Source organism: Phialemonium atrogriseum (genome assembly GCF_030411735.1).
Source record: "Phialemonium atrogriseum strain 8032-3 unplaced genomic scaffold QBC33scaffold_1, whole genome shotgun sequence".
Taxonomy (NCBI): Eukaryota; Fungi; Ascomycota; class Sordariomycetes; order Cephalothecales; family Cephalothecaceae; genus Phialemonium; species Phialemonium atrogriseum.
The window spans coordinates 1,650,907-1,674,196 of record NW_026848138.1 but is presented as its reverse complement, the minus strand read 5'-3'; the positions used below and the strand labels follow the sequence as shown (position 1 = coordinate 1,674,196).

Below are 23,290 nucleotides of genomic sequence, written 5' to 3'. Positions count from 1 at the left end.
TTGCTCCATGTAACCAAATCCCATATTGCCTGGGAAGTATTTCCCGCTAACCTTGTCTCAACACAACTGCTATTTCCCTCTTGCATTTCCCGTTTCGGCCACCCTTCTCCATTTTCTCACATTCTTCCCTTTACAACAACAGCTCTGGGACCCTCAGCCCAACCACTGCCGCCTTCTCTCTTCCTCCCGACAGGCCCCCCTCGTTCCTTTGCGCTACTGGTCATACTTGGCCTATTCTCAATCCAGGAATTCTCGCCATCTTCTCTGCGCATCGTTTCCCCCCACATTGCATTCACTTACACCGCAGGGTGTCGAGTACCCCTACCTAGTTCTACCTCTCCAGAGCTCTCCACTTTACCTTGATTCAGCTAACTTCCCGGCCAAAGTCTCCCGTCAAGTCTCGGACCACCCCCCCAATATTCTCTGCAACTCAATCAATCGCCATGATGGATGGCGAAATTGCTGAAGACGTGAAGCAACCTGCCGGCGATGTTGCTTCACCCACACCAAAGCCAGCCGAAATCGCTGAGATATCTGAGGCGTGAGTTATTGTTTCTTAGCCACACAGTGTCCGTATCCGAGTCGCTATCCCATTGTTTTTTCCCTCTGTCATCCCGTTACCCGTTACAGCAACGCGCAAGACTTTCCGCGCCAACTGGCAAGTTTGCCAATACCTGTTTGTTTTGTTTTATATTTCTCATATTCTCTCTCTTCTCCCTCTCTCTTCTCTCTCTCGTCTCCCTCTCGTCTCCCTCTCTTCTCCCTCTCTTCTCTTTCCTTCTTAGACGAGCTGTCTGATCAGATTGTGACTGGCAACTCAGCCGCTCTCCCTGTGTTGTGCCCACTCCCCCAACTTCAGCCTTCGCCAACTACCTGGCTGACTGCACACACGCCTGCCACAACCCTTATAGCTCCTCTCTTCTCGCTGGAGATATCCTTCCTGGCACTGTTTGTATAAGGTGTATGCTGCCAACTTTTTACCCTTCCCGCCCCATTTCGCATGTTCTCAGTCATATCCCTCCCGTCAGGTTATCTCGCTAGCAGTGTGAGGGTTGCCTCTAGCTGGCATATTCCCATTCCCAACCCCATCGCAGCCTCTGCCAGATGGGGTTATTCCTGATACAATTTTGACCGATGGTCCATTTGTTGAGGCAAGTTTCTTAGACTGGCCTAACCTTCATCTCCCGTCGCACTCTCCTGCCCCTTTTGGGTTGACGAAGTCGTCACTTCCCCCTGGCTTATTGAGGGTGTTCCCGTGAGCCCCAAGCCTAGCTCGGGCCTTCCCAATGACCTACCAAACATCTCTCTAGTGTCGTTGTGCCGTCCCCTACCCGCCCCTCTCTCAGACACATCCAACCTGCTTCCCTCCATTGCCACCACTCAAATCCCAAATAGCGAAAACCATATCGAGTCACCGGCCATTGTCTCATTGTTAGATACTAACTTCGTAATTCAGAATCGACGTCCCAGATCATATTCAATCCGAGGCTTCTCCTGCTCCTATTGACGGGTGAGTTCTATCTCAGCTTTCTGTCTCATCAACTCTTCTTCAAGCCATTTCTCCCATTCCCTCTCTTACCCTGTCTCTGGGTTCTTTACACTCGCCAGCAAGGGTTTTTGGAGGACTCGAGCTTGAAGCCAAGCCAGAAGTAATGGTCGAGGAAGAGCCCAGAGTGAATGGCAGTCGGGTGGCGCGGGTCCTGTGCTTCAAAGAAAGTCGGAGCCTGACCTCCTCCCGATATCAATCCCTCTGTTTCAGGACGAAAGTGAGGCTGACAACAACTCCCTTCAGGACTACCGTTAATGGCCATAGCCCCCAAGGGGATGAGACTAACAACGAGGACCTGACCCCACCTCCGGATTCGCCCATAGTTGACGACATTATGAGTCCGACGACAAGCATTCCAGTCAACACACTCCAGGACGAGATTGTTGTCGGAACCAAGGCTCACCACTCTGACGCTGGAAAGACATCTCCCATTGGGGTTGCATCTGATCAAGAGGATATCGAAATGGACGAAGAGGCCGATGAACAGTCTGACGAACAGCTTGTTACCTCTCACTACCCAAAGCGCAAGCGTGCTTCCATTTTCAATGACCTGAGCGAGGACAAGATAGAATCAAGTCTGGTTGAGGAAGAGCAGGGGCGTCGCCTCCCCAAGATTAGCCGCCCGGCCAGGGCACATGGAGTAGGTGGTGTGAAGGGAGTCGTCCTTGGTTACTGGCGTGACTCGCCCGTGGCCGACGAGAAAGACAAGCATGCTGTTATCGGCTTCATTGATGTCCGTGACCGCCTCCGTACTCGAATCCAACCGACCAACAGGGAAGGCAAGAACATCAGCATCGGGTATCCTCTCCCTCCCGGCCCTGGTGGCAGCTGGGTCACCTTTGAGCGAGTTGCCTTTGATCCCCATCTGGTCAACCTCGATCACTACCAAGTTAAGGAGTACGTCAAGATTCGAGCCGAGACAGTCGGCGGGGCCGAGACTTCGGAGGAGAGGGAAATGCTCAATACAGAAGCCGTGACAGAGGCCATCCGCCGAGTGCAAGCCCACCCTCCTCCCGAGACTTCTGTTGTTCCGCCGGTTGCCTATGGACCTCAGATTCCCGAGCATGCCCAAATGTCCAACCGGCCAGAGAGCAAGAAGCGCCGCCTGGCGTCCGGAATAGGCCTCCCAGTTACCAATACCACTGCCTCGCCAACCCGGAATCAGCAACTTGAGAATATCTCGAGAAGTCGGCCCACTAGGATCTTGTTGGGCTTCTGGAAGAAGTCCAGCGCGGAATCAAACGCGGATAAGCACGCCGTCTACGGCATTCTCGGCGCGAATGACATGTTCCGAGTCAAGCTCGTCCGCGAGACTCGGGATGGCCGCACCATGCTTGGCAATTTCCCTGTTGGGCCGGGCGGGCTCTGGATCCACTGGAATGAGGTGGAGTTTGAGCCTCACCTCCAGCTCCTTTCCCGCAACGATATCAAGGAGTATTGTAGAATTCGCCAGGCACAGATGGACGAGGGGGAGTCGCCTAGTGAACGAGGCAAAAACGAGATCGCCGCTGCTCGTGATGCACAGCTGCGTGCGCCCCATAAGCTCCAAGGCAGGCGAGACGGTCCTGCTGGTGGTGCCCCGCCTGCCACGCCGGAGCTCATCCTGGCCAACGACACCGACCCCGAGGATAATAATACCGAGACCTCGGCTCCGGCTCTAGCCCAAGCTAAGCTCGAGTCTGAGGTCCACGGCCCCCGACTGTCTCGCCGTGAGAATCCCTCCCGTGCCCGCCACTCTCTTCCCGACGTCCAGCTTCGCGCAGCGAACCGACCTCTCAGTGTCGATCGTCTTGAGCGCACCAATTCCCTCGCTCGTCGGGAGATTGCCCGCGCTGAAGCTGTTCAGATGCGGGCCGACCAGCGGTCAGCCAGCCGCGGGGCTGCCACCCCGGCCCCGGCTCCCCTATCCGCCACAAACAAATCCCTGTTCCAAGATAACGTTCAGCGCCTAAATAAGGTGTGGGCTGCACAAGAGGCTCACCGACTCAGGGATGGCGCTGAGGATGCAAAGATCTATATGGGAATCAAGTACGAGCGCAAGCAGAACGGCCCCTTCGAGGGGAAGCTCGTCAGCCAGGGAACCATCATCAGCATCGACGGGGAGGATTATGTAGAATACCGCGTGCTTACGAAGCCGACCTTCTTCTGACGGGACCTGAGCCGTCATTCTTCAGTCGTCTCATTCCATCTTTGGAACGACTGTCGTACTGCTCTCGTCCTTGGCTTTTGGTGGATAGCTGCATCCCCTTGCCCCCTTAGCCTTCCGGCTGAACTTGCTCTTTTCTCAACCAAGTCGGACCACGGAACCAGGTGCGTTCCGGGGTTACCTTTTTCTCGGCTGGCTGGACTATAGAGATGCTTCAAGAGGCGATTTCCCCAGTTCCTTTCATTTCCTTTCCTTGCAGCATTTATCACTCAACGAACGACATGGACCCTTTGGTTCGGATAATACCCATTTTCTTGGTCGTGGAATAAATACCCAGTTTTCGAACGGCCTACTCGGGAATTCTTCCTCCCCGATGGGAGGATTGTCCGGGGCAGCAGGGCTTCCCCCGTCTTGTACGATTCACAAATGGCGGTTCTGATAGAACCGGGAACCGAGGGAATAATAGGCAGGAAGAGGAGAAAACGAAAATGGGGAAGGGGAAGGGAAAATACTAATCACGTCGGTGTTTCGGTTGCGTTGCTCCACGATTGGGGCCTTGAAATCTCGCCGGATGAGGGGAGGGTAGCCTTCGACCCATATCCAGGTGATACTAATATCATGGGATTCTGCTCCGACAGTTACCGACCGAGTCACTCCGTTTGGATGGCTCAATTTGTTGAGTTAATGATGGACACATGTCGGGAGAGCCTATCATAGTTACAATCGAAGTTTGTATCTGAACCCTGCCTGCTCCCTCCCATCCTAGAGTGCATTTGTGATTTGACAACGCCCGGGAGGTTCTAGCTTTTGAAGGCCCTCTCTTCCTTCCGTGACGTGTCGTGTCTTCCCTTCTATTTTTTTAAGCCACGATCAAAGCAGACCCGCTCAGGGGAATCTGGTGAAAACATAGGCAAAGGGCGCTGACAATACCATTACCCGAGGCTGCCTCTAAAATAAAGACCCCGTATCGCTTCTCCACCTGCATGATCCCATCCATCAAGCGGTCACGCATATTCAGTCGTCTCCACCTCCGCCGTCCTCCTTCTCCGGCCCGGCATCGTCTGCGTAATCCTCCACCTTCATATCCGTCAGGCCGAGCTCCTCCTCCTCCTCTGCCGTCCGGTTGTACTCCTCTATGGTGATCTGGGAATCCGGCTGGGTCGGGTCGTCCGCCAGGCTCTGCACGTAGCTGCTCGCCAGCGGGTCCACCAGGACCACGGTGAACTCGCGCTCGCCCTTGATCGCGGCGTCCAGCCCGTCAAAGAAGGCCGTCCACCGGTCGCGCTCCTCCTTCTGGAGCGAGTCCCCGCCTTGGGCAGCAACTGCCGGGACGGCGCCGCCTGCACCCCAATCCGCCTCGAAGATCTGGCTGCGCAGGTCGTTGCGCACTTGGGTCAGGAGCCCTTCGACTGTCGTGAAGCGTCCGCCGAGGGTGCCGGGGTTGACCGAGAGCTTGAGCTCGGGACACTCTAGAGCGCAGCTCTCGCTCTTGAGAATGTCTCTGCTAAGGTCCCGTTGCGAGGTGACACGTAGCGACACCTTCCTGCCCTTGTCCGGAATCTCGCCGCCTGTCTTGACATCGTTGGACTTGTAGCCACAGTCCTCGCATGTGGTGCTCATGAGCACCACCTGCCTGAAGTGTGGGATGTCGACCATCTTCATGTTGGTGTTGCAGGGATGCATGCAGCCCGGGCAGGAGGCGGGAAACTGGTAGATTTGATCCGGGACGATATTTCCATCCTTGTCCAGACCTGTGGTGACGGTGTTGGAAAGACCGAGTTCTTCATTCTGCTCGGGGCTGCGCAAGTACTCGCGCTTCTCCCATTTGCCCACCCCGTCCCTAACGTCGGGCGTTATGAATGAGTTTCCAGTCGGGTCGTCGACCGACATCCGGAAAGGGAATGCTTGGCCAGCCAGCATGGCCCGGCCCTTGGTAATGACCTCCTCGAGCTTGGCGTAGACCTCGGGCGTTTGCTTCTTGCGTTCCTCTTGACTAGCCTCCAAGTCGTCGATAATGTGGGAGAGGAGTCCTTCGATATTTGTAAACTGGCCGCGCCCAGCAGGGACTTCCACATCTAGCTCGATGAACTTTACTGTCGCAGCATCGGACTTGACTACCTGGCGCTCGAAGTCGGCCATGTCGGTGAGTCGGAGTTCATAGTGGGAGCCTTTAAGTTGCACAGTCCCTGCAGGCTGGATCTCGTTGTTGTGGAAGCCGCACTTGTCGCATGAGAAGGACATTAGGATGATCTCTCGGAAATAGGGTATCTTGGTGAGGAGGAGTCGAGTCATGCCCTATCAGGTATTGTTAGCCTTCGAGTGTCGAGCGTTGGGTCGTCGCACAAGTAGGGCACTTACATTTTCATGACAGTTCATGCAGAGAGATTCGATCTCTTCAACGATCTTCTGATTCTCCTCCTCGCCCGCTTCAACGCCGTCAGCTCCGTTAGGAGCCGACACAGACGTAAGCGTCTCTGCCTTCTGGCCGATAGTGTCGAACAGCCCAGACATCTTTTCAGGTCGTTTTGCGTGTCGTCACAGGCTTGGGGTTCAATGTGCAGGCCAAAAGAAAATTTGGAGGGGCAACTTGCAGGAAGAGAAGGACGGGGAGGTACCTAGGTGGGGGAGAAGGAGGTACCTGGGGCTTGGTAGAAGGCGTTGGGATGGAGGGGCAGGTGGGGCTGGCCACCACTGACTTGAGCTTATGTCATTGTCCGGAACTTTCAAGAATAGCGGGGATGCTTCGAGAAAGGTTTGGTCCCCTGCCAAGACCGCGACTGCTCAAGAGACTGAGAAGCCGGCCTGACTCAGTTCTTCATGAAATCTGCAAGGCTCAGACCAAGTGCAGGCTTCGCCAAGTTCCTATTAGCTTGGCTCTGCTCAATCAGAGCCTGGAGTCCAGCCTTGCGGTTCTTGGCCCTCCTCTTGCTGCTTGCGTTGGCAGCTTGTTTCTGCGACTCGGCACCTCGAGAAACCGATATAGGGGCGGTAGAGTGGACATAGGTCTTCTTCCTCGTAATTGGACCTGGCGGCGGTATTGCGATCTTGGTGTATCTTCCGCAGTGCCCGCAGGAAAGCACCTTGGAAGGCCCTGATCTGTTTTCCACATCTTTTGCGTGCTGTGGCTTCTTCTCGGCCCTGTTATGATGGCGCTTCTGTCTATGCAATGCCCGATCACTCTCGATCCTCAGCGCGCTACCATGGCCAGGTATCATGATGTGGCCGCAGGCGCCGCAGATATGCTGCTTCTGGACATCGGAATGCTGAAGCTCGTTGGCGAACATTAGCCCGGTCCTACAGCTCATCATGTAGGCTGAGGTCTCTGGCGCGGCTTCCGCCAGCAGATGTGCAGCATCGGCCAAGTAATTGAGATCGGTGGCGAGGTTAGAAGTCGACATGATGGAGGAGTTGCTCTACGTGACGGTTGGAAGAAGACTGGGAATTGAGCGGCCCATAATTGAGATTCCAGAAATTCGGAGTTGCATTTAACAGTTTAACAGTACCTCCCTTGATAGGCAAGGGTTAGGGTTGGATGTTACTACGACATAAGAATCTCCACGCACCCCTTTATGCTCGTCTGATTTCCCATTTGATGTCCTTGATGCTGACCTCCTCACCTGCTTTCTCGTCGTAGTCAAACCATTCACCGTCCTGCAGCTCGATTTCTGTAAACTTGCTATTGGAGTCAATGCCTTCAGCGAGCCACACGCCCTATTGCCAGAGTGTTAGCATCATCCCTCCCAACCTGCTTCAAAACAGACAAACCTCTGGAATGAATTCAGTAAACTCGAGGCCTCGGCAGTCAAATTCAAGGATATCCCGCCTCTTCGCGGGCTCGCTCTGCTCGTAAGGCGTCGGGGCAGCTTTGATGGTTGCAGACGACTCCCTCTACGGTATCCAAAAGCTCATGTCAGCTCCTGTCCTGGCCTTGGAGGCGCTAGTGAAGCCTTAAACCTTGCAGTTCTTGCACTTCCAAACGAAGTTGGCCTCCCCACGACTCCCACTCATTTCGTTGGTATCCTAGTAAAACCGTGTCAGAAGATGTATGTGGGGGAGTTGCTGGAGTACCAGGAACTCACAAATCGGCTAACAGCCACCTCCTTGGCATGTGTTTCTCTGCAGGAAGTGCATTGGACTTTGAAGGTATACCAAAAGGGAGTCTCCTCCGTGTCTTTGGGTCGGAGGTTGGTAACGCTGAAAGAGAGAGCGTCATCAACACGATGCCAATTCCGGAGATGGGAGGATGCCCGGTGTCTCCAACATACCCTACCAACTCGGCAGTCAATGCCAAAGCGTACATCTCTCCAGTATGGAACTGAGATTATGGAGTTTAAATCCGCGGGACAGGCGTAGACAGGAGATATATCGCATAAAACCTACTCTATGAGTGTCGAAATGGGATGGAACGGTCTTCTATCACAAGTTCACAACGTGGGGCAATCTCCAACCCCACCTTGAAACCTCGATAAATTTAGGTTAGGTATTCCGTAGGTCGCTGTGCTAACTTCGCACCACTTCAGCCTCTATCGAACCCGTTTTGTAAACTGTCAAACCTCACTGGATAACTACGCAGTAGGTGGTTTAAGTGCAAATCAGTTCGCATTCAACAGTCTTCAGCAATAATATTGTCTAGGTACCTAGGTAGTCGAGGATCTAGGTATTTACGGCAATTTAAGTTTGGCTATTTTTGCTGTAGAATTTACATACCCCGGGGGTGCAATTAGAGAGGTCGGGTGCGACGGGACGGATTTTCCTACCTGCCATTGAGCTGCTGCCCGGGCCCAGGCCCAACCGGTCAATTAGCCAATAAGTCGAGGTCAGCATCAAACAATCTTCCGACCCTCATACGATAACCTTGTGAGGCCCAGCTCGTCCAACCTCCAGTCGACATGCATCAAACATGCATGCAATCTGGTCAAGAGCCTCCCAGGCAAATGGCTCTCACTGTCGGACATGCCTCCAGGCAACCAACGTCCTAATTCGGCGAGCGGGATCTGCCCCGAGTCGTCGCAAGGTCCGCATGAGCGATGCCTTCACGGCCTTCTACACCACCATTATGGCCACCGCCGCGGTCCTGGATGCAAAATACAAGGACCAGCGCAGGAAGGAGCTGGATCGGAAAATTAGCGAGGCAAAGGATGGCTTAGCGGAGCTCATGGAGGCGCCAGCGGCTCACGAGCTGGCCCAAGCAGCAGACGCCCGTTTCACAGCCCCGTATCCTGCTGCTGCACGACAACAACTTGACACACTCGAGGTATTGAACTCGATCTGCCTTAAGCCAGAGGTTTTGCTTCAAGAAAGGGTAAAGGCAGACCACCGCCGATATAGGCGGGAGTTTCTGGAGAGGGGTCTGGGTCTCCCCAAGGAGAAAATCTGGTGGACGACACCTCCGCGGATGATGGAGGTCGAAGAGTTCCTAGCAATTGAAGAATCACGACCCGAAATCCCGCAGCGGGAACCTTCCAGCTCCGTTCAGATCGAGAGAATGACCGAGATGATCGACGATTTGGTGGACCGGCTCCTGGTCGAGGCATACCGGGACGAGCGCGATGAGGTCTCCCAAGCTCCAATTAGCTTGGACTCCGGTTGGAACGCTATCCGGATGCTCCGATCCGACGGTTATCCTCGTTATGGCGATCCTTCGATAAATTTCGAGTTCAGCACAGAATCAAGACACGGATTAAACGCCGTCAACAGGAAGATCATGGCGGATTGGGACGCCCTGCGCAAGGCTAAACCGATGGCTGAAAGGGAATACAAGGCTCGCAGGGAGCATTTTATCGCCAAGATTTGTTACAACGTCCTCATTTCCCCTGTTCCGCCAGGCATTCATAACTATAATGCCCTGATTTCAGGGTTCTCGCGGATCGGGGAGTCTTGTCTAGCACAGGCTGTCGTGGACTCGTTCCTTTTCAAGAGCCACCTGAGGCCGACGCAGATGACATTAGTGTCTCTACTTCACCACTACCGGCTGAAGAAGGACATTGTTGGCTTTTATAGCATTGTTCGCCGGCTGACTGGCCACGACCCCCGAGGAATCGGCCTTCGTCGCAGAACGCAAGAAGACGTCGAATCGTATCACGTCTTGTGGAAGTGGGCGCAAGAATCAGATGTGGCCGTCGTTGATGGCTTCGTCATCGAGCGAGCAACTTTGGATCGGCAGCTCTTGGAGGCTCTGCTGGACGGTCTTATTGACTTCAACCAAACCCGGCAGGCGGCACAGGTACTCGTTGCCTGTATGCGAGACGGTTGGACGATTGGCTCCCGGTACCTCTTCCGGGTCGTCTGGATGTGTGTCTCCCATCTAGACCGACGTGCCGCAAAGACATTGGTACGGGGCTTCGTTCACAGCATCGACGAAGTTCTCTCGTTTATCCTCGACGATAGCCTGGAGAGACACCAAAGCCTACCGTACAAGATGATGGAGCTTCTCGATCTCGCTGAAGTCGGTCCTAAGTCGAAAAGGGCCCCTTGGGGTGTCTCTGGCACCGACCATGACTACTCCGGTCGATTAAACCGTCTCAAACGTGCGCTCTGGGCAAGAATCACGCTTTACGAGCTTGAGGATGTAGCACTATGCACAAGACTGGTGCAGCCGATGCTTGATTCGCGAAGAGGTCAAATTGACGTCGACGGCAGTTTGAGGATGATGACCGCCGGAACAGGGTTCCGCAGTCGACGAAACAGGAGCAGGAGGAGATTTAAAATGCTGGTGAACCTTGACTGGCTCAATGAGGAATATGAGAAACATACGAATCGTGCACGATGGGTCCTGTTCCAGGCCCTTCCACCCGAGGAGCGGCGAGAGTTACGAAGCGGCGGTCCCGATCTAGACAGCATTTCCGGCATATCCATCAACAAACTCTTTACACAATGGTCACAATACCTGTCGACCCATGCAGAAGGGGAGCCGACAGTGGCCTCGGCAACGGAGGCAACTGCTCAGGAGAGAGCGCAGCTTGGTCCATCCTCCGACATCACACACACTTCTGGGGCTCCAGAATCTCCGCCGGCTTTCGCTGGGTTCGCGGAGAAGTTATCCAGATCACATTCGCAGATAGTAGCATCTGCTTGAGCACTTGACTGGAGAGAGGCCCGAAAGCTGTGTTCTGATCCAACGCTTCGGACACATGGCTTGGGGCCTGACCCCGGTATATTCTCTGTACAAGTACAAGTACATACATAGGTACTTTTGGTCATGGAACCTGGATGCGTCATGATCCATCATTCTCCATGCTGCATCCTATCAGCACATACACGGCAGAATATGTACGAACTCTGGACGTACAAGTACTGTACACATTTTTAGACAGGCGCAAGAGGAGGGTCATCGATATGTCAGAATACGATTTGCTCAGTACTTTTACCCGGGGCTCCCCACGTTCATGCAGGCTGGCAGCGTGACCTGTCAGAAAGTTGCGCCCCTGAAAAGCACGTATCACTTGACAGTTGACACAGCATCGTCGCTGGAATATAGACTAGTGGCGTTCCTGGCAAGAGATCACGAGGCGTGCCTTTTGTCTAGCGGTGAGTTTCGGTGATACTGAAAAACATGGGGCAGACCAGGAACCAGGGCTTGTCGGCATTCGGTCTCGGTTCCATGACGGGAGTATGTGGCAAGAAGGAGGTACCTACTTCTACAACGGAGTGGAGACCTCTCAAATAGCGATGGGAGGCGGTGGACTTGGGTGGAGAGCATAGGGTGGGGCCGAGATTCAATGACACAGAACTGGCCAGTAATGTTGAGTTGATCGATCCACGGATGCCGCTATGAACCCTTATAGGCTCCTCCCTTGTCTTTCTTGAGAGCTGGACATCGCTGAGTCTTGAAAGTTGCAACACCTTGTCTCCTGGTTGGGAACACGCCCTGTTAGCTGGAGCAAGGAGCCAGGAGATAGCAGCAGATGTACAGGTGAGCTTGCCAAAGCAAACTCGGACTTTGCAACCCCACGAATTATAAACCCCGCCGTTCCTTGTTTCTCTCCCCATCGTCAAGCTCTGCAAAGTGCAGACCACACCCACCAATCCTGACCTCGACCGAACCACCACTCGAGCAAACATGGCGTCCCCGTGGGGGTCTAGAATGCTCGTCGACATATCCGGCTGTGCCTGATTTCGTCCTTAACAGCTAGCTGATGACAACAGCTATCTCAGCCTTCCTTCTCTCTCTCTCTTTTCCTTGCAGCTCTTCACGGCCAAGACTGGGCTCCTTCGACATAGTTCACCGAGGCTCGCGATTTCTTTGTTTGGAGGGCCACCTCGACTCATGCATGGTCAACACTGAAACCCCGAGAAATATTGCCTCGTGCTGACCTATCTATCCTATTGTCATTGCACCGTTCCTACCCCCCCACCCTCCTTCTCGACACACCCGCACTGCCCTCGAGACATGAAGTTCGGAAGAAAGTATGGGCTCTCCAGTCATTATCAAGCCCCGGCCAATCGAGCTCACATGAGATGCAGTCTCCCCCGTAACCAGGTCCCCGAGTGGGCAGCCTCCTACATCGACTACAAGGGCCTGAAGAAGCTGGTGAAGGCTGCTGCATTGGCAGCTCAGAATGGACAGGAGGCAGTGGACCTTGCAGGTGGGAATTCTTCTGGGTTGAGCTCCGGTCAGGGCCCGTTTCCAACCTAACCAACACAAAACAGAGTTCTTCTTCGCTCTGGACCGGAATCTGGAGGATGTTGACTCTTTCTACAACAAAAAGTTTGCCGACGCTTGCCGCCGGCTCAAGCTTCTGCAAGACCGATATGGCAGTAGTCCGGATGTCGTCCCCAATTTGGACCAGGACGAGGTCGAAGAGCTGATGGGTGCTCTCCTGGAGCTCCGTAGCCAGTTGAGGAATCTCCAATGGTTCGGCGAGATCAACCGCCGGGGCTTCGTAAAGATCACGAAAAAGCTGGACAAGAAAGTCCCAAACACGACGACGCAGCACCGGTACATCTCGACCAAGGTCGATCCGCGGCCGTTCGCCAAGGACACAACTATTGTTCGCCTGCTCTCCGAAATCAACAGATGGCTCTCCGTCCTCGGAGATGCTCAGAACTTTGATGATGCCATGTCGGATCGGTCTAGCAGGTCCCTTGGGAGAGCCTCGGCGAAGGCTATGCTGAGAATTGCTCCGGCGCTGCTGGAGAAGCTGGAGCAAGCAATCCGAACTGATGACGTTCCCTCTTTGAAAGCGGGCTTCGCGGAGGGAAATCTTGTCCTCCCTGAACCGTCGTCTCAAAGCATGCTTCTGAATCTCCTGCAACGATCCATATCCACAAAGTCCCGAGCCGCCCTCGATTATCTTCTTGGCAATATCGAGACCCTGGATGAGCCGGGCGATATCCACCAGCGGAACTGCATTCATAGGCTGGTCATCCATATCGGCCGGACCAAGGCCGCGTCCGCCAACAAGGATGAAGGGGAGCCTAGCCCGTATCCATTTCCCGGGGGCGTCCAGTATGCCCAGCATTATCTGACAGCAGCTACATCTCCTCTGTGCGGGCCCCGGAAGACGGGCATCAAGGAACCCAACCTCCTCACTAAAGACGACAAAGTGGTTCAGATACTCGTTTATTTGCTGGACAAGCTCCGGCCTGGCCAGAGAATCGCACTCAGTGCGCGAGACTCGTTCGGTCGACTCCCACTGCACTATGCTGCCCAGTTCGGCTGCGTCGTCGTATGCCAGATAATAATGGAAAAGATGCAACACTGGGGCCAGTTCAACGCAGAAAATGGCATCGACGCCCCGGAATGGCAGGATAAGGAGGGCTGTGCACCACTCCACCTTAGTGTGATCGGTGGCCACCCTCTGACTACCAAGGCCCTCCTCCAGGGGGAGAATTGGCAAGGCGTTAGTGAGACCAAGGCCGAAATGAGGAGGGCGGTATCGAAATCGAGTGCTGTCTTGGCGCTAGCCACGAGGTCCAACTTCAAGCGCATCGTCGAGATGCTCGTAGATGCTGGCGTCGATATCAACTGGCAGGACAAGACAGGCGAGACGGCCCTACACGTCGCTGCCAGGTTCGGACATGACGAGTGCGCGAGAGTGTTGCTGCAGGGCACGGACGAGCAGAAAGCCGACCTCGAGCTGGTGGAGAAGTCATTTGCCTGGTCCCCACTGCACATCGCGGCTGTGGATGGGCATCTGTCAGTAGCCCAGCTGCTGGTTGATGCCGGGGCAGAAGTAGACAAGCCGGACTCGTCGGGCTGGACAGCGAGGGAACACGCAGCCCTCCGTGGGCATCTGCCGATTGCCCGCTTGCTTGCTGCCCACTCCCTCCCGTCTGACGACGCCACTACTACCAGTGCAAGTTCTGACGACGAGAAGTCGATGACTAGCACCTCGCCACCTGCAGAATACTCCTCTCTCGGAGACCGACGCTCTAACGGCTCAACACGGCTTGCAGACCCCGTCAAGTCATTCGGTCACAGGTACCTCAAGAATGAGAGCTTGGTGCTTGTCAGTCTCGGGTCCATGGACATGAGGAAGACCACCGAGGCTGTCAAGCTGGATAGGGTGCCCCTCACCGAGGCTCATGCGACCCAGCTAGACACGGCGCTGTCCGTGGTCGTCTCGGCAAACGGCGCTCGTGGGGAGCCCACAATCATCGATCTCCCGGTCCACGAAAACATCTCCACGGAGCCTATAGTTTTCACGACAAACGACGCGACACAGGTCAAACTACTCTTCGATATTGTTCCGACGTACTCGGGCAACGAGAAGAACAAGATCGGTCGTGGGGTGGCCTTGCTGTCGAGTGTACGGCCTAACATTGGCGCGAAGCGGATGAACCTGCAGGGCGATGTCTGCGTGCCTATCATGGGGGCAAACTTGGAGGTCATTGGCACGGTCAACTTCAACTTCCTAGTGATCACGCCCTTCTCCCACCCAAACATGGAGGTCACGTCCAGGCAGACCTACTGGAAGAAGCTGACTTCGACCATGGTCATCGGCCATCGCGGGCTGGGAAAGAATCTGGCCTCGAACAAGTCCCTGCAGCTGGGCGAGAACACGGTTCCGTCATTCATTGCAGCAGCCAATCTTGGCGCGCAGTATGTGGAATTCGACGTGCAGCTGACCAAAGACCACGTCCCCGTCATATACCATGACTTCCTCGTCAGCGAGACGGGATTCGATGCTCCTGTCCACATGCTCACGATGGAGCAGTTCCTGCATATCAACCCCGACTCATCGCGGCCCGAGGCCGCGCACCAGGCGGTTAACAAGCAGGTCCAGCTAACCCGGAGCAACAGCCCTGGACCTCGGCAGCGCTCCATGTCTATGGGCTATTCGGAGACGGACAGGCAGAGACTGGACGAACGTATGAAGCACACGCGAGACTTTAAGGCCAAGGGATTCAAAGCCAACTCGAGGGGCAACTTCATCCAGGCACCCTTCGCGACGCTTGAGGACCTGTTCCGCAAGCTACCACCCTCGGTGGGCTTCAACATCGAGATGAAGTATCCGATGCTGCACGAGAGCGAGCAGCACGAGATGGACACATATGCCGTCGAGCTGAACTCGTTCTGCGATACGGTACTGAGCAAGGTGTATGACCTAGCGGGCGACCGGAACATCATCTTCAGCTCGTTCAACCCGGACATTTGCCTGTGTCTCAGTTTCAAGCAACCGAGCATCCCGATCATGTTCCTGACTGATGCGGGCAGTTGTGCTGTGGGTGACATCCGAGCCTCCAGCCTGCAGGAGGCTATCAGGTTCGCGAGTAGGTGGAATTTGCTGGGCATTGTGAGCTATGCAGAGCCCTTTGTCAACAGTCCCCGGCTGGTGAAGGTGGTGAAGCAGAGCGGGCTGGTATGTGTCAGTTATGGGACGCAGAACAACGACCCGATCATGGTCCAGGTCAGTCCCACTGCGAGTCAGTTGTAACGGGGGGATCTTGCTCAAGCTAACATATCCACGTGCAGCGCCAAGTTAAAGAGGGAATCGATGCAGTTATCGTTGACAGTGTTCTGGCGATCCGGAAAGGGTTGACCCAAGACCCGGAAAAGGCCGAAACGGCGGCCTCACCTGCGGTTGTGCCAGTGGCAGGACCAATGCAGGATGCAAAGGAGCCTACTATAGAAGAGGGAGTCGAGCTTGCTTAGGGCATCGAATGCGTAATAGACCATCAACTGGTTTGATATGGGGCATGGTGCGATTTACGATGTTTGGTTAGGTACAGCACCCGTTGGGTATAACAGCACCAACGTTGGAAGCGTCCGTCATGACGATACGAACAGCATATTAGACGAGGGAAGGGATGCGAAGCAGGAGAGGGGGCAGGCAGTCTTCAACACGACACAGAGAGACTCGCTGTACAGACATTGTATTCATTGAAAAAAAAAAAAGTAGTTTTGGGCATTTTCGAGGGCCTTAGCCGGTGCCTTGACTTTCGCAACTCACCTCATGGCCGAGTATCCGTACACGTATATTGATGTATATAATATAAAACAGTGGTCTTTGCAACCTTCCTCAATGGCCTTGAGGGCTGTCTGGTGCAATTGACATGGCAATGATGGCGTGCTCCTTGACAGTGCCCAACATGCCCCTCTACAGGAACTCTTCCCCCACCAAACAGCTGGCCAGAGGCGGCCTCACATTCTGGTTTAATATGGCCTAGCAGCCTTTCAGCAGACAGCTTGAGGCTGTGTATAGTCTTTCGCCTTTCTCAGCCTCTATTGGCAAAAAATGGCCGGAATTCGCCTAGCGTTGAGTTTTTTTTCTCGTCCTTTTTTTTCTCACCCCTCCCCTCTCTCCAGTGTTCCTTTCTTCACAGGCAGAGGCAACCCATTACATAAAACCCTCCCGCCTTGTCATGGTCCCATAGCTCTCCGCCCCTTCAACCACCTCGGACTCACGACCGACCATCTCGTTGCCTTCCTCCCATCTTCCCCCCAAGGCTCGCTCCCCTTCCCTCGGAACAATGGCAGGCCCAGCTTCGCCAGGCAACGACGGCCCCACCTTCGCCCCGCCCAACCTGCCCGCCGGCTGGATTGCGCAATGGGACGGCGCCAGCAAGAAGTACTACTACGTCCAGCTGTCGACGGGCGCCTCGCAGTGGGATACGCCGACCAAGGACGCCCCCGTCGGCCAGGGCTCGGTCAGCCACGCAGCCGAGCAGCCCTACGGCGGCCCGGGCCAGCCCCAGCTCATAACCCACCCGGACGGCACCCAGACCGTCCAGCACCCCGACGGGACCATGGAGCCCGTCATGCCGCCCGGCGCGAGCGGCACCCGGGGCGGCGTTGATGGGCCGACGGGCGATAGGGGCTTGGGGGTAAGCGCTTGATCCTCTTCTTTTCTTTTCTTTTCTTGTCTTGTCTTGCTTTTATCTCGGTTGTCCGTGCTATTTGCTTTTTACTGAATGATTTGCTGACTGGTTACGCCACCTCTCTCCAGAGTGTATTGGGCAATGCTCTGATGAGCAACCTCGGCGGTGGGAATTCCGGGAACTCGCACGGGGGCGGACAGGGCATCGCCGGCCAGCTCCTCGGCGGGCTGACGCATTCCGGGGGTCAGGGCCACTCGTCAGGCGGCAGCAGTGGCTTGGGCGGCAAGCTGGTCGGGCAGCTGGCATCGAGCCTCTTCTCCTCGGGCAACAAGCCCTCCCAGCCCCAGAATTACCATAGCAGCCAGTCGGAGTCGTCCCACCAGTCCGGCGGAGGGCTTGCTGGGTCCGTGATGGGGGGTGTTGCCAGCATGTTTGGGGGCAAACAGCATGGCCAATCGGTATGTTGCAATGGAAGCTTCGTTGGGATCAAATGGCCCAGGGGCGCTCGTATGGGCTAACTTTTTGAATGGCAGGGCCAAAACTACGGGTACTCAAATACCGGACAGACTGGGGGTTACAGCGGCCAAGAGCCGCCAACGTCATATAAACCGCCCCAGGGTCCATCGTCCTCCAGTACGCCGTCCTTCCCGCCTCCGCCAGGCCAATCTCAGCAGCATTCCTCCTACGGGCAACATACATCTGGGAACACGAACACGTCCCATACTCCCTCTTACCCGCCACCGCCCGGCCAACCGCAGCAATACGGTCAGCAGACACACATTCCTCCCCCTCCCTCTGGCCGTCCACCGGCAAACCAATACGGCGGGTCGTCCGGCCCGGGGTATGGGCAGCAACAATACTCAACCCCGGGTTCGTATAACCCACAATATGGCGGTGGCCAGGCGGTTCACTCGTCATATCCCTCCCAGCCATCATATGGTGGTGGTGGTGGTCAGCACCATGGCCAGGGCCACGGTCAAGGGCATGGCCAAGGGCATGGGTCCCAATATTAGGGACCCTGCTTGTGGGGTCTTTTTGTGGCGTAGAAAGGAGGGCTTATGGGCTAGAATTGGAAATTTGCGAACCGTTGTGCGATTACTGTATTGCCGAGAGCGCATGTGATGCACCAGGAAAGAGAGTCGGGACTGTCGAGAACAACTTTGCTTCGGTCCTCGTGTGGAGACGATTTGTTCAGCTGCCTCGGTGGGTTGCGGGTACATGAATGATGCTTGAATGATGACGCGTTCCTGGGGAGGATCAGTACTGTAGGCTTATATCTCAGGGTTGTTCCCTGGGAGGCCCCTCGGGCCCGCCGCACGGAGACTACGTACATTACATATCACTGCCGCTTTTTCTCCTCGGCGGTGATATCGCTCGAAATGATGCTCTGTATCCACGAGACGGCCAACCTTGCGACAAAAAAAGAGGCGATCGCGACGACGGGGATGAATATCGCTGTCGGGACCAGAGACCGAGGGAAGACGTTGAAGATAAAGGGGTCAAGGATGATGTCCACGCTGACGGGAGGGACGTTGTCCATCAGAGTCGCATTGGTGGTGAAGTAGTCTGCAGAAGCAAGGACTTGGAGAAAGAGCACCGAGGCTTCTCTTTCCCCTACCCCCCTGCCCTTCTCGGGCCGGTGGGAGGCCCGCGTCTGCTCGGCATCCGAACTGGCTTGCGGCTGCCGAGTCGAGGAGTACTCGGCCAGAGAGCCGATCAGTTCGGGAGTGTCCCATACTGTCGGTAATTCGTACGTATTCAGGGTGAACGCAGTGGGTTGCTGGTAAATTGTCAGAGCTACAGGGAAGAACAATTTAGAAGGCAATTGCACTTGGAGTCCTTACCGTTGCAGCCCAGCAAATCCGAACTTCGTAGCGCTGGTTTTCTTGGAGACTGTCCAACAAGAACCATGATGCCTTCCCCTTGCTTAATTTGTCCTTGGGAAACTCTGCCTCGATCTCGGTTCTCAGTGTCGAGTCTTTCAGAGTGAGCACGTCGATTCGTAGGTCTTCAAGGGTTGGATGTTGAAGCGGCACATTGACGGTACTAGGCCCTAAGAAGATTGTCTTTTCTACATTTGCAACACATGCCTGTATGCAAAAGAGCCATGTAGCTAGGCATTTGAACGTCATCCTTCCGGGTTTCGGCTTGTGAGTGAGGACAAGAATGGAGGATGAAGCCAAGCTAGAGAGACATGGGATGATGGTCTAGGTAGCTTGAGCCACAGCCCACCAGCCACACCTTTCCCCAGAATCCAGAATCACATGCTTTAAGCCACGAACCCTGTCTGCGCCAGCTAAAGATGCCGTGACGCAACGCCGAGGAACGCCGCTGCCCACTGGCTGCTAACCGTCCGGACCTGACATCACAGAGACCATCGATCCCCTGCAGTCGCTCATTGCAACAACAATGCCGCCATGCGGCTTCCAGTGTCGATTTCCTCCTATACATACGCACAATTCCTATTCCGCATACTCGAATAGTTTCAATTAAGGCAAATTGCCCCGATGCTGCTGGCCTTTTGCTGAGCGCATACAATTTCCATCCGCCATCCCTTCGGGGATAATCCCAGGGCGATATATACCTGCCTCTACCTAGAGAGCGATACTCCGGCCGATAATCACTCCCAACTCCCCTACGACATCGCAGTTTCGGCTGCTCGACCTCAGTCGCCGCCATGGCGCCATCACACTCGAAGCTCCTCCCGCCAGCCCTCCGCGAGCGCACGATCCGGAGCATAGTCTCGCAGCTCACGCAAATGTACTTGTCCAACAGGACCCGGATCTCGCGAGCCGTGTACCTCGCCCTCTTCGTGGCCCTGATAAACCGCGTGCGCCACGCCATCGCGGAGCAGAAGGCCGCCTCGGCGCGGGACGCGGCGCGGCGCGCGGAGCAGGTCGGGACGACGTCGACGTCGGCGGCGGCGGGCGAGGAGGCGGCGGGCAAGAGGAAGAGGGTCGAGCTGAACCGCGAGTTCTTCCGGTCGCTGCTGCGGCTGCTGCGCATCGTCGTGCCTGGGTGGCGGAGCAAGGAGACCAGGCTGCTGATCAGCCATAGCTTCTTCCTCGTCGTCCGGACGCTCATCAGTCTGAAGGTCGCTGCCATGGACGGTGCGATCGTGAAGAGCCTGGTTAAGGGTAATGGGAGGGAATTTCTGACAAGCATCGTATGGTGGATGCTGATCGCGGTGCCGGCAACGTTCACCAACTCAATGGTAGGTCTGGCTGTGGGATGGATCTCTGGCCCCCTGGAAGGCAGATGGTCGTTGGATATCAATTGGCTAATCATCTTGTCTCTAGTTGTCATACCACCAAGCAGAGCTCTCATTGAAGTACCGAACACGCCTGACACAGCATATTCACGACAAGTACCTTTCGGAGCTGACCTTCTACGGACTGTCGGCTCTTGACGACAGGATAAAGAACCCAGACCAGCTGATTACTGTCGACGTTGCGAAGTTCTCCAATAGCTTGGCGGAACTATACAGCAATCTAGCCAAGCCAATCCTGGATATGGTGAGGGCCCTCGTTTGAGGTCTACTATTTTGGCTCAACTGACATTTCCGCCAGACCATCTATACCTATTCCTTATCCAAGAGCGTGGGTGGCGAAGGGGTCGTGTTCATGTCTCTCCTTGTCCAACTATCGGCGCATGTGCTGCGAGCATTGACGCCGCCATTCGGCAAATATGTTGCAGATGAAGCCCGCCTGGAGGGCGAATTCCGGTTCCAGCATTCCCGCCTGATAGACCACAGCGAGGAAGTAGCCTTATATGCAGGCCACGAGGCGGAAAAGGACACGTTGGACAAGGGCTACTTTACGCTGATCAAGCACGTCAACTACATCCTGCGCCGCCGCTTCTATCACGGCTTCATGGAGGACTTTGTCATCAAGTACTTCTGGGGCGCCTTGGGCCTGCTTCTTTGCAGCGTCCCGGTCTTCATCAAGCTCCCCGGCCAGATTGCCATGAACATGGGCGACCGGACCGAGAGTTTTGTTACCAATCGCCGGATGCTTCTTTCGGCATCTGATGCATTTGGCCGAGTCATGTTTTCGTACCGAGAAATCATGGAGCTCGCCGGGTATACCTCGCGCGTGGCGACGCTGTTAGATGTCATGGACGATATCAAGGCCGGGCATTTCGAGAAGAAGCTCGTGTCAAGCTCGGGAACCGAGGATAACGAGGCTGTGCTCAAGGGCAGGGGTAAGGTCGTGGAGAGCGAGAATATCGAATTCGTCGACGTGTAAGTGATAAGATACCCCTGGGAGTCGCTTGCGTCTTTATACTGACAGAGCCCTAGCCCCATCGTCTCCCCCAACGGCGATGTGCTTGTCAAGGCACTCTCCTTCTCGCTTAAGCCAGGCGACCACCTCCTCGTGGTTGGCCCTAATGGCTGCGGCAAATCCTCCCTCTTCCGCATCCTCGGGGGTCTCTGGCCGGTTTACGGAGGCACCGTCTACAAGCCGCCCTTCAGCGACATCTTCTACATCCCGCAACGTCCCTACCTGTCTCGTGGCTCCCTCCGGCAACAGATCATCTACCCCGACGGTCTGCGGACAATGCGGGCTAAGGGGGTGACAGATGCAGACCTCTTGGGCATCCTGGGCATCCTTAACCTTGAGAATCTCAATGAGCTGTATCCCGAAGGACTGGACGCCGAGGCCGAGTGGCGCGACGTGCTGTCGGGAGGCTTGCAGCAGCGCGTGGCCATGGCGAGGCTGTTCTACCACCGGCCGCGATACGCGATCCTCGACGAGTGCACGAGCAGCGTGACCCTTGAGGCGGAGAAGACCATGTACGAGAACGCCAAGAGCCTCGGCATCACGCTGATGACGGTGAGCCACCGGCGCAGCCTGTGGAAATACCACAGCCGCATCCTACAGTTTGACGGCCAGGGCAACTACGTGTTCACCCGGCTGGACGCCGAGAAGCGGCTGAAGCTGGAGGACGAGAAGGAGGACCTCGACGTGTTGCTGCGGCAGGTGCCGGATATCGAGCGGCGGATTGATGAGTTGAAGATTGCATGATTGCGGCCGTGTGGTCTCGTATTGTACAGTACACGATGTCATATGTGGCGTGGAAATCCATTGTTGTATGCATAGATGGAGAGACGATGACGCGGTTGAATCAACCTTAACTTCTGCCAAGTCTCGATGATCTCCCTCAGCAACCGAACCGCCTGCTAGGGGGGATTAGATATCAAACTGACGATCCCATCGCTAAAACCGGGCAACTCTGATCCTGGTCGGAACACACGCCAAGATAATGGTTTTCAAGGGGAATGACTGTCACAAATAACCAGAATGGCGATAATGGCGATCACAGTAACGAAGATGGGCTGTTTCATTCTGCACCCATACTCAGCCTCTTCCCCCCTTTTTCCTTAGCAGGAGATGAGGGTATGTATGAAGAGGAAGGTGACCCACGAACACCACAGACGCTAGCCGCTGCTGGAAAATACAGTAAATAATCTGCTTTTCTGCACAGTGCACTACCCGACTAGCGTGGCCAGGACTTGGGGAATTTGAGTCTTGGCAGCGGGACTAAAGGTAATGAGGCAGGTTAGCACGCGACAAGCAATGGTTGCGATTGAATGATGACGGCGGGACGTCATGCAAGTTCCTGGTTGTTGGCCTCGTGTTGCGAACCTTGTTGAAATCTCAGCCCCGGAACTCGGCACAGCGCTTTATCAGCGACAAAGGTGCCAGCAACCGTATCTCCCAGATTGCGGATTGCGTGAACTGGAAGTGCAGACTAGATGAGCCAGGAACCAGCATTTTCGGCTTCAGGCCCTGTGAATAGTCTGGCAAACTGCTTTTGAATATCGCCAAGCATAGGTTTATTTGATTCAGGGGCAGATAAGGAGGATGGGATGAAGATCGAGAGGGCTTGCGGCTGAACCAAGTTGAGGCCGTCATTAATTAATTACCTACCTAACTCCAAGCCATGATGCAGCCTACCGCCTTATCACCATCCGAGGCCGAGTCGACCGGACTCTTGACCCTCGAGAGAGGTGACACGTATCTAACTTTTTGTCTGAGAAAATCCAGGGACTTTCAACCCTTGAAGAGTTTTCTTGAAGAGTTTAACGGCGTTGAGACCATGGGTCTCATGTTCTTTTATTATTTGCGCAATGGAAGGCCCTGACTGGGTGGCTTGCGGGGGAACGGTTTCCAAAAAAAAAATGGCGGGGTCCCACTTTCACGGTGCTTTGGTTTAATTAGGGGTGAGGACGAAGGCCAACTCGGTGTTCCTGATTGCCTAAGGAACCCAAGATGTCGATGATGCGACGACACCGAAGAGGAATAGCTTCTGAAAACTGAGATCCATCG

At 55.1% G+C, this 23,290-nt stretch overlaps 9 protein-coding genes across 9 annotated transcripts; 5 read left to right on the top strand and 4 right to left on the bottom strand.

The window, feature by feature from the left end:
- Positions 1 to 194: 194 nt before the first annotated feature.
- On the top strand, positions 195 to 3,910 carry QBC33DRAFT_26465 (uncharacterized protein). Its single transcript, XM_060423127.1, has 3 exons — positions 195 to 541; positions 1,457 to 1,510; positions 1,814 to 3,910. Exons 1-3 carry the CDS (start codon positions 444 to 446, stop codon positions 3,696 to 3,698), a joined length of 2,037 nt encoding a protein of 678 aa, XP_060288875.1. The 5' UTR covers positions 195 to 443; the 3' UTR covers positions 3,699 to 3,910.
- A 650-nt stretch (positions 3,911 to 4,560) lies between these two features.
- On the bottom strand, positions 4,561 to 6,354 carry QBC33DRAFT_25585 (ZPR1 zinc-finger domain-containing protein). Its single transcript, XM_060423055.1, has 2 exons — positions 6,054 to 6,354; positions 4,561 to 5,990 (listed from the first exon to the last, which is right to left on the bottom strand). The coding sequence occupies exons 1-2, from the start codon at positions 6,204 to 6,206 to the stop codon at positions 4,710 to 4,712; spliced, it is 1,434 nt and encodes a 477-aa protein (XP_060288874.1). The 5' UTR covers positions 6,207 to 6,354; the 3' UTR covers positions 4,561 to 4,709.
- A 105-nt stretch (positions 6,355 to 6,459) lies between these two features.
- On the bottom strand, positions 6,460 to 7,272 carry QBC33DRAFT_522117 (uncharacterized protein). Its single transcript, XM_060426516.1, has one exon. It carries the CDS (start codon positions 7,091 to 7,093, stop codon positions 6,503 to 6,505), a length of 591 nt encoding a protein of 196 aa, XP_060288873.1. The 5' UTR covers positions 7,094 to 7,272; the 3' UTR covers positions 6,460 to 6,502.
- On the bottom strand, positions 7,159 to 8,428 carry QBC33DRAFT_522113 (uncharacterized protein). The gene is made up of 5 exons (XM_060426515.1): positions 7,961 to 8,428; positions 7,775 to 7,889; positions 7,650 to 7,715; positions 7,461 to 7,583; positions 7,159 to 7,406 (listed from the first exon to the last, which is right to left on the bottom strand). Exons 1-5 carry the CDS (start codon positions 7,993 to 7,995, stop codon positions 7,263 to 7,265), a joined length of 483 nt encoding a protein of 160 aa, XP_060288872.1. The 5' UTR covers positions 7,996 to 8,428; the 3' UTR covers positions 7,159 to 7,262.
- A 167-nt stretch (positions 8,429 to 8,595) lies between these two features.
- Positions 8,596 to 10,074, top strand: QBC33DRAFT_426561 (uncharacterized protein; the record flags this gene model as incomplete). The annotated part of the gene is made up of 1 exon (XM_060424146.1): positions 8,596 to 10,074. A coding segment is annotated over one exon (1,479 nt), but the record flags the coding sequence as incomplete, so codon positions are not given.
- A 1,658-nt stretch (positions 10,075 to 11,732) lies between these two features.
- Positions 11,733 to 16,183, top strand: QBC33DRAFT_522101 (putative glycerophosphodiester phosphodiesterase). Its single transcript, XM_060426514.1, has 4 exons — positions 11,733 to 12,101; positions 12,159 to 12,280; positions 12,345 to 15,547; positions 15,613 to 16,183. Exons 1-4 carry the CDS (start codon positions 12,085 to 12,087, stop codon positions 15,790 to 15,792), a joined length of 3,522 nt encoding a protein of 1,173 aa, XP_060288870.1. The 5' UTR covers positions 11,733 to 12,084; the 3' UTR covers positions 15,793 to 16,183.
- QBC33DRAFT_522100 (RNQ1-prion epigenetic modifier of function) lies at positions 16,173 to 17,417 on the top strand. Its single transcript, XM_060426513.1, has one exon. It carries the CDS (start codon positions 16,611 to 16,613, stop codon positions 16,974 to 16,976), a length of 366 nt encoding a protein of 121 aa, XP_060288869.1. The 5' UTR covers positions 16,173 to 16,610; the 3' UTR covers positions 16,977 to 17,417.
- An 880-nt stretch (positions 17,418 to 18,297) lies between these two features.
- On the bottom strand, positions 18,298 to 19,090 carry QBC33DRAFT_554102 (uncharacterized protein; the record flags this gene model as incomplete). Its single annotated transcript, XM_060429475.1, has 2 exons — positions 18,298 to 18,738; positions 18,803 to 19,090. 2 exons carry the CDS (start codon positions 19,088 to 19,090, stop codon positions 18,298 to 18,300), a joined length of 729 nt encoding a protein of 242 aa, XP_060288868.1.
- A 545-nt stretch (positions 19,091 to 19,635) lies between these two features.
- QBC33DRAFT_443791 (ABC transporter transmembrane region 2-domain-containing protein) lies at positions 19,636 to 21,985 on the top strand (the record flags this gene model as incomplete). Its single annotated transcript, XM_060424240.1, has 4 exons — positions 19,636 to 20,172; positions 20,258 to 20,473; positions 20,528 to 21,201; positions 21,259 to 21,985. 4 exons carry the CDS (start codon positions 19,636 to 19,638, stop codon positions 21,983 to 21,985), a joined length of 2,154 nt encoding a protein of 717 aa, XP_060288867.1.
- Positions 21,986 to 23,290: the final 1,305 nt, after the last annotated feature.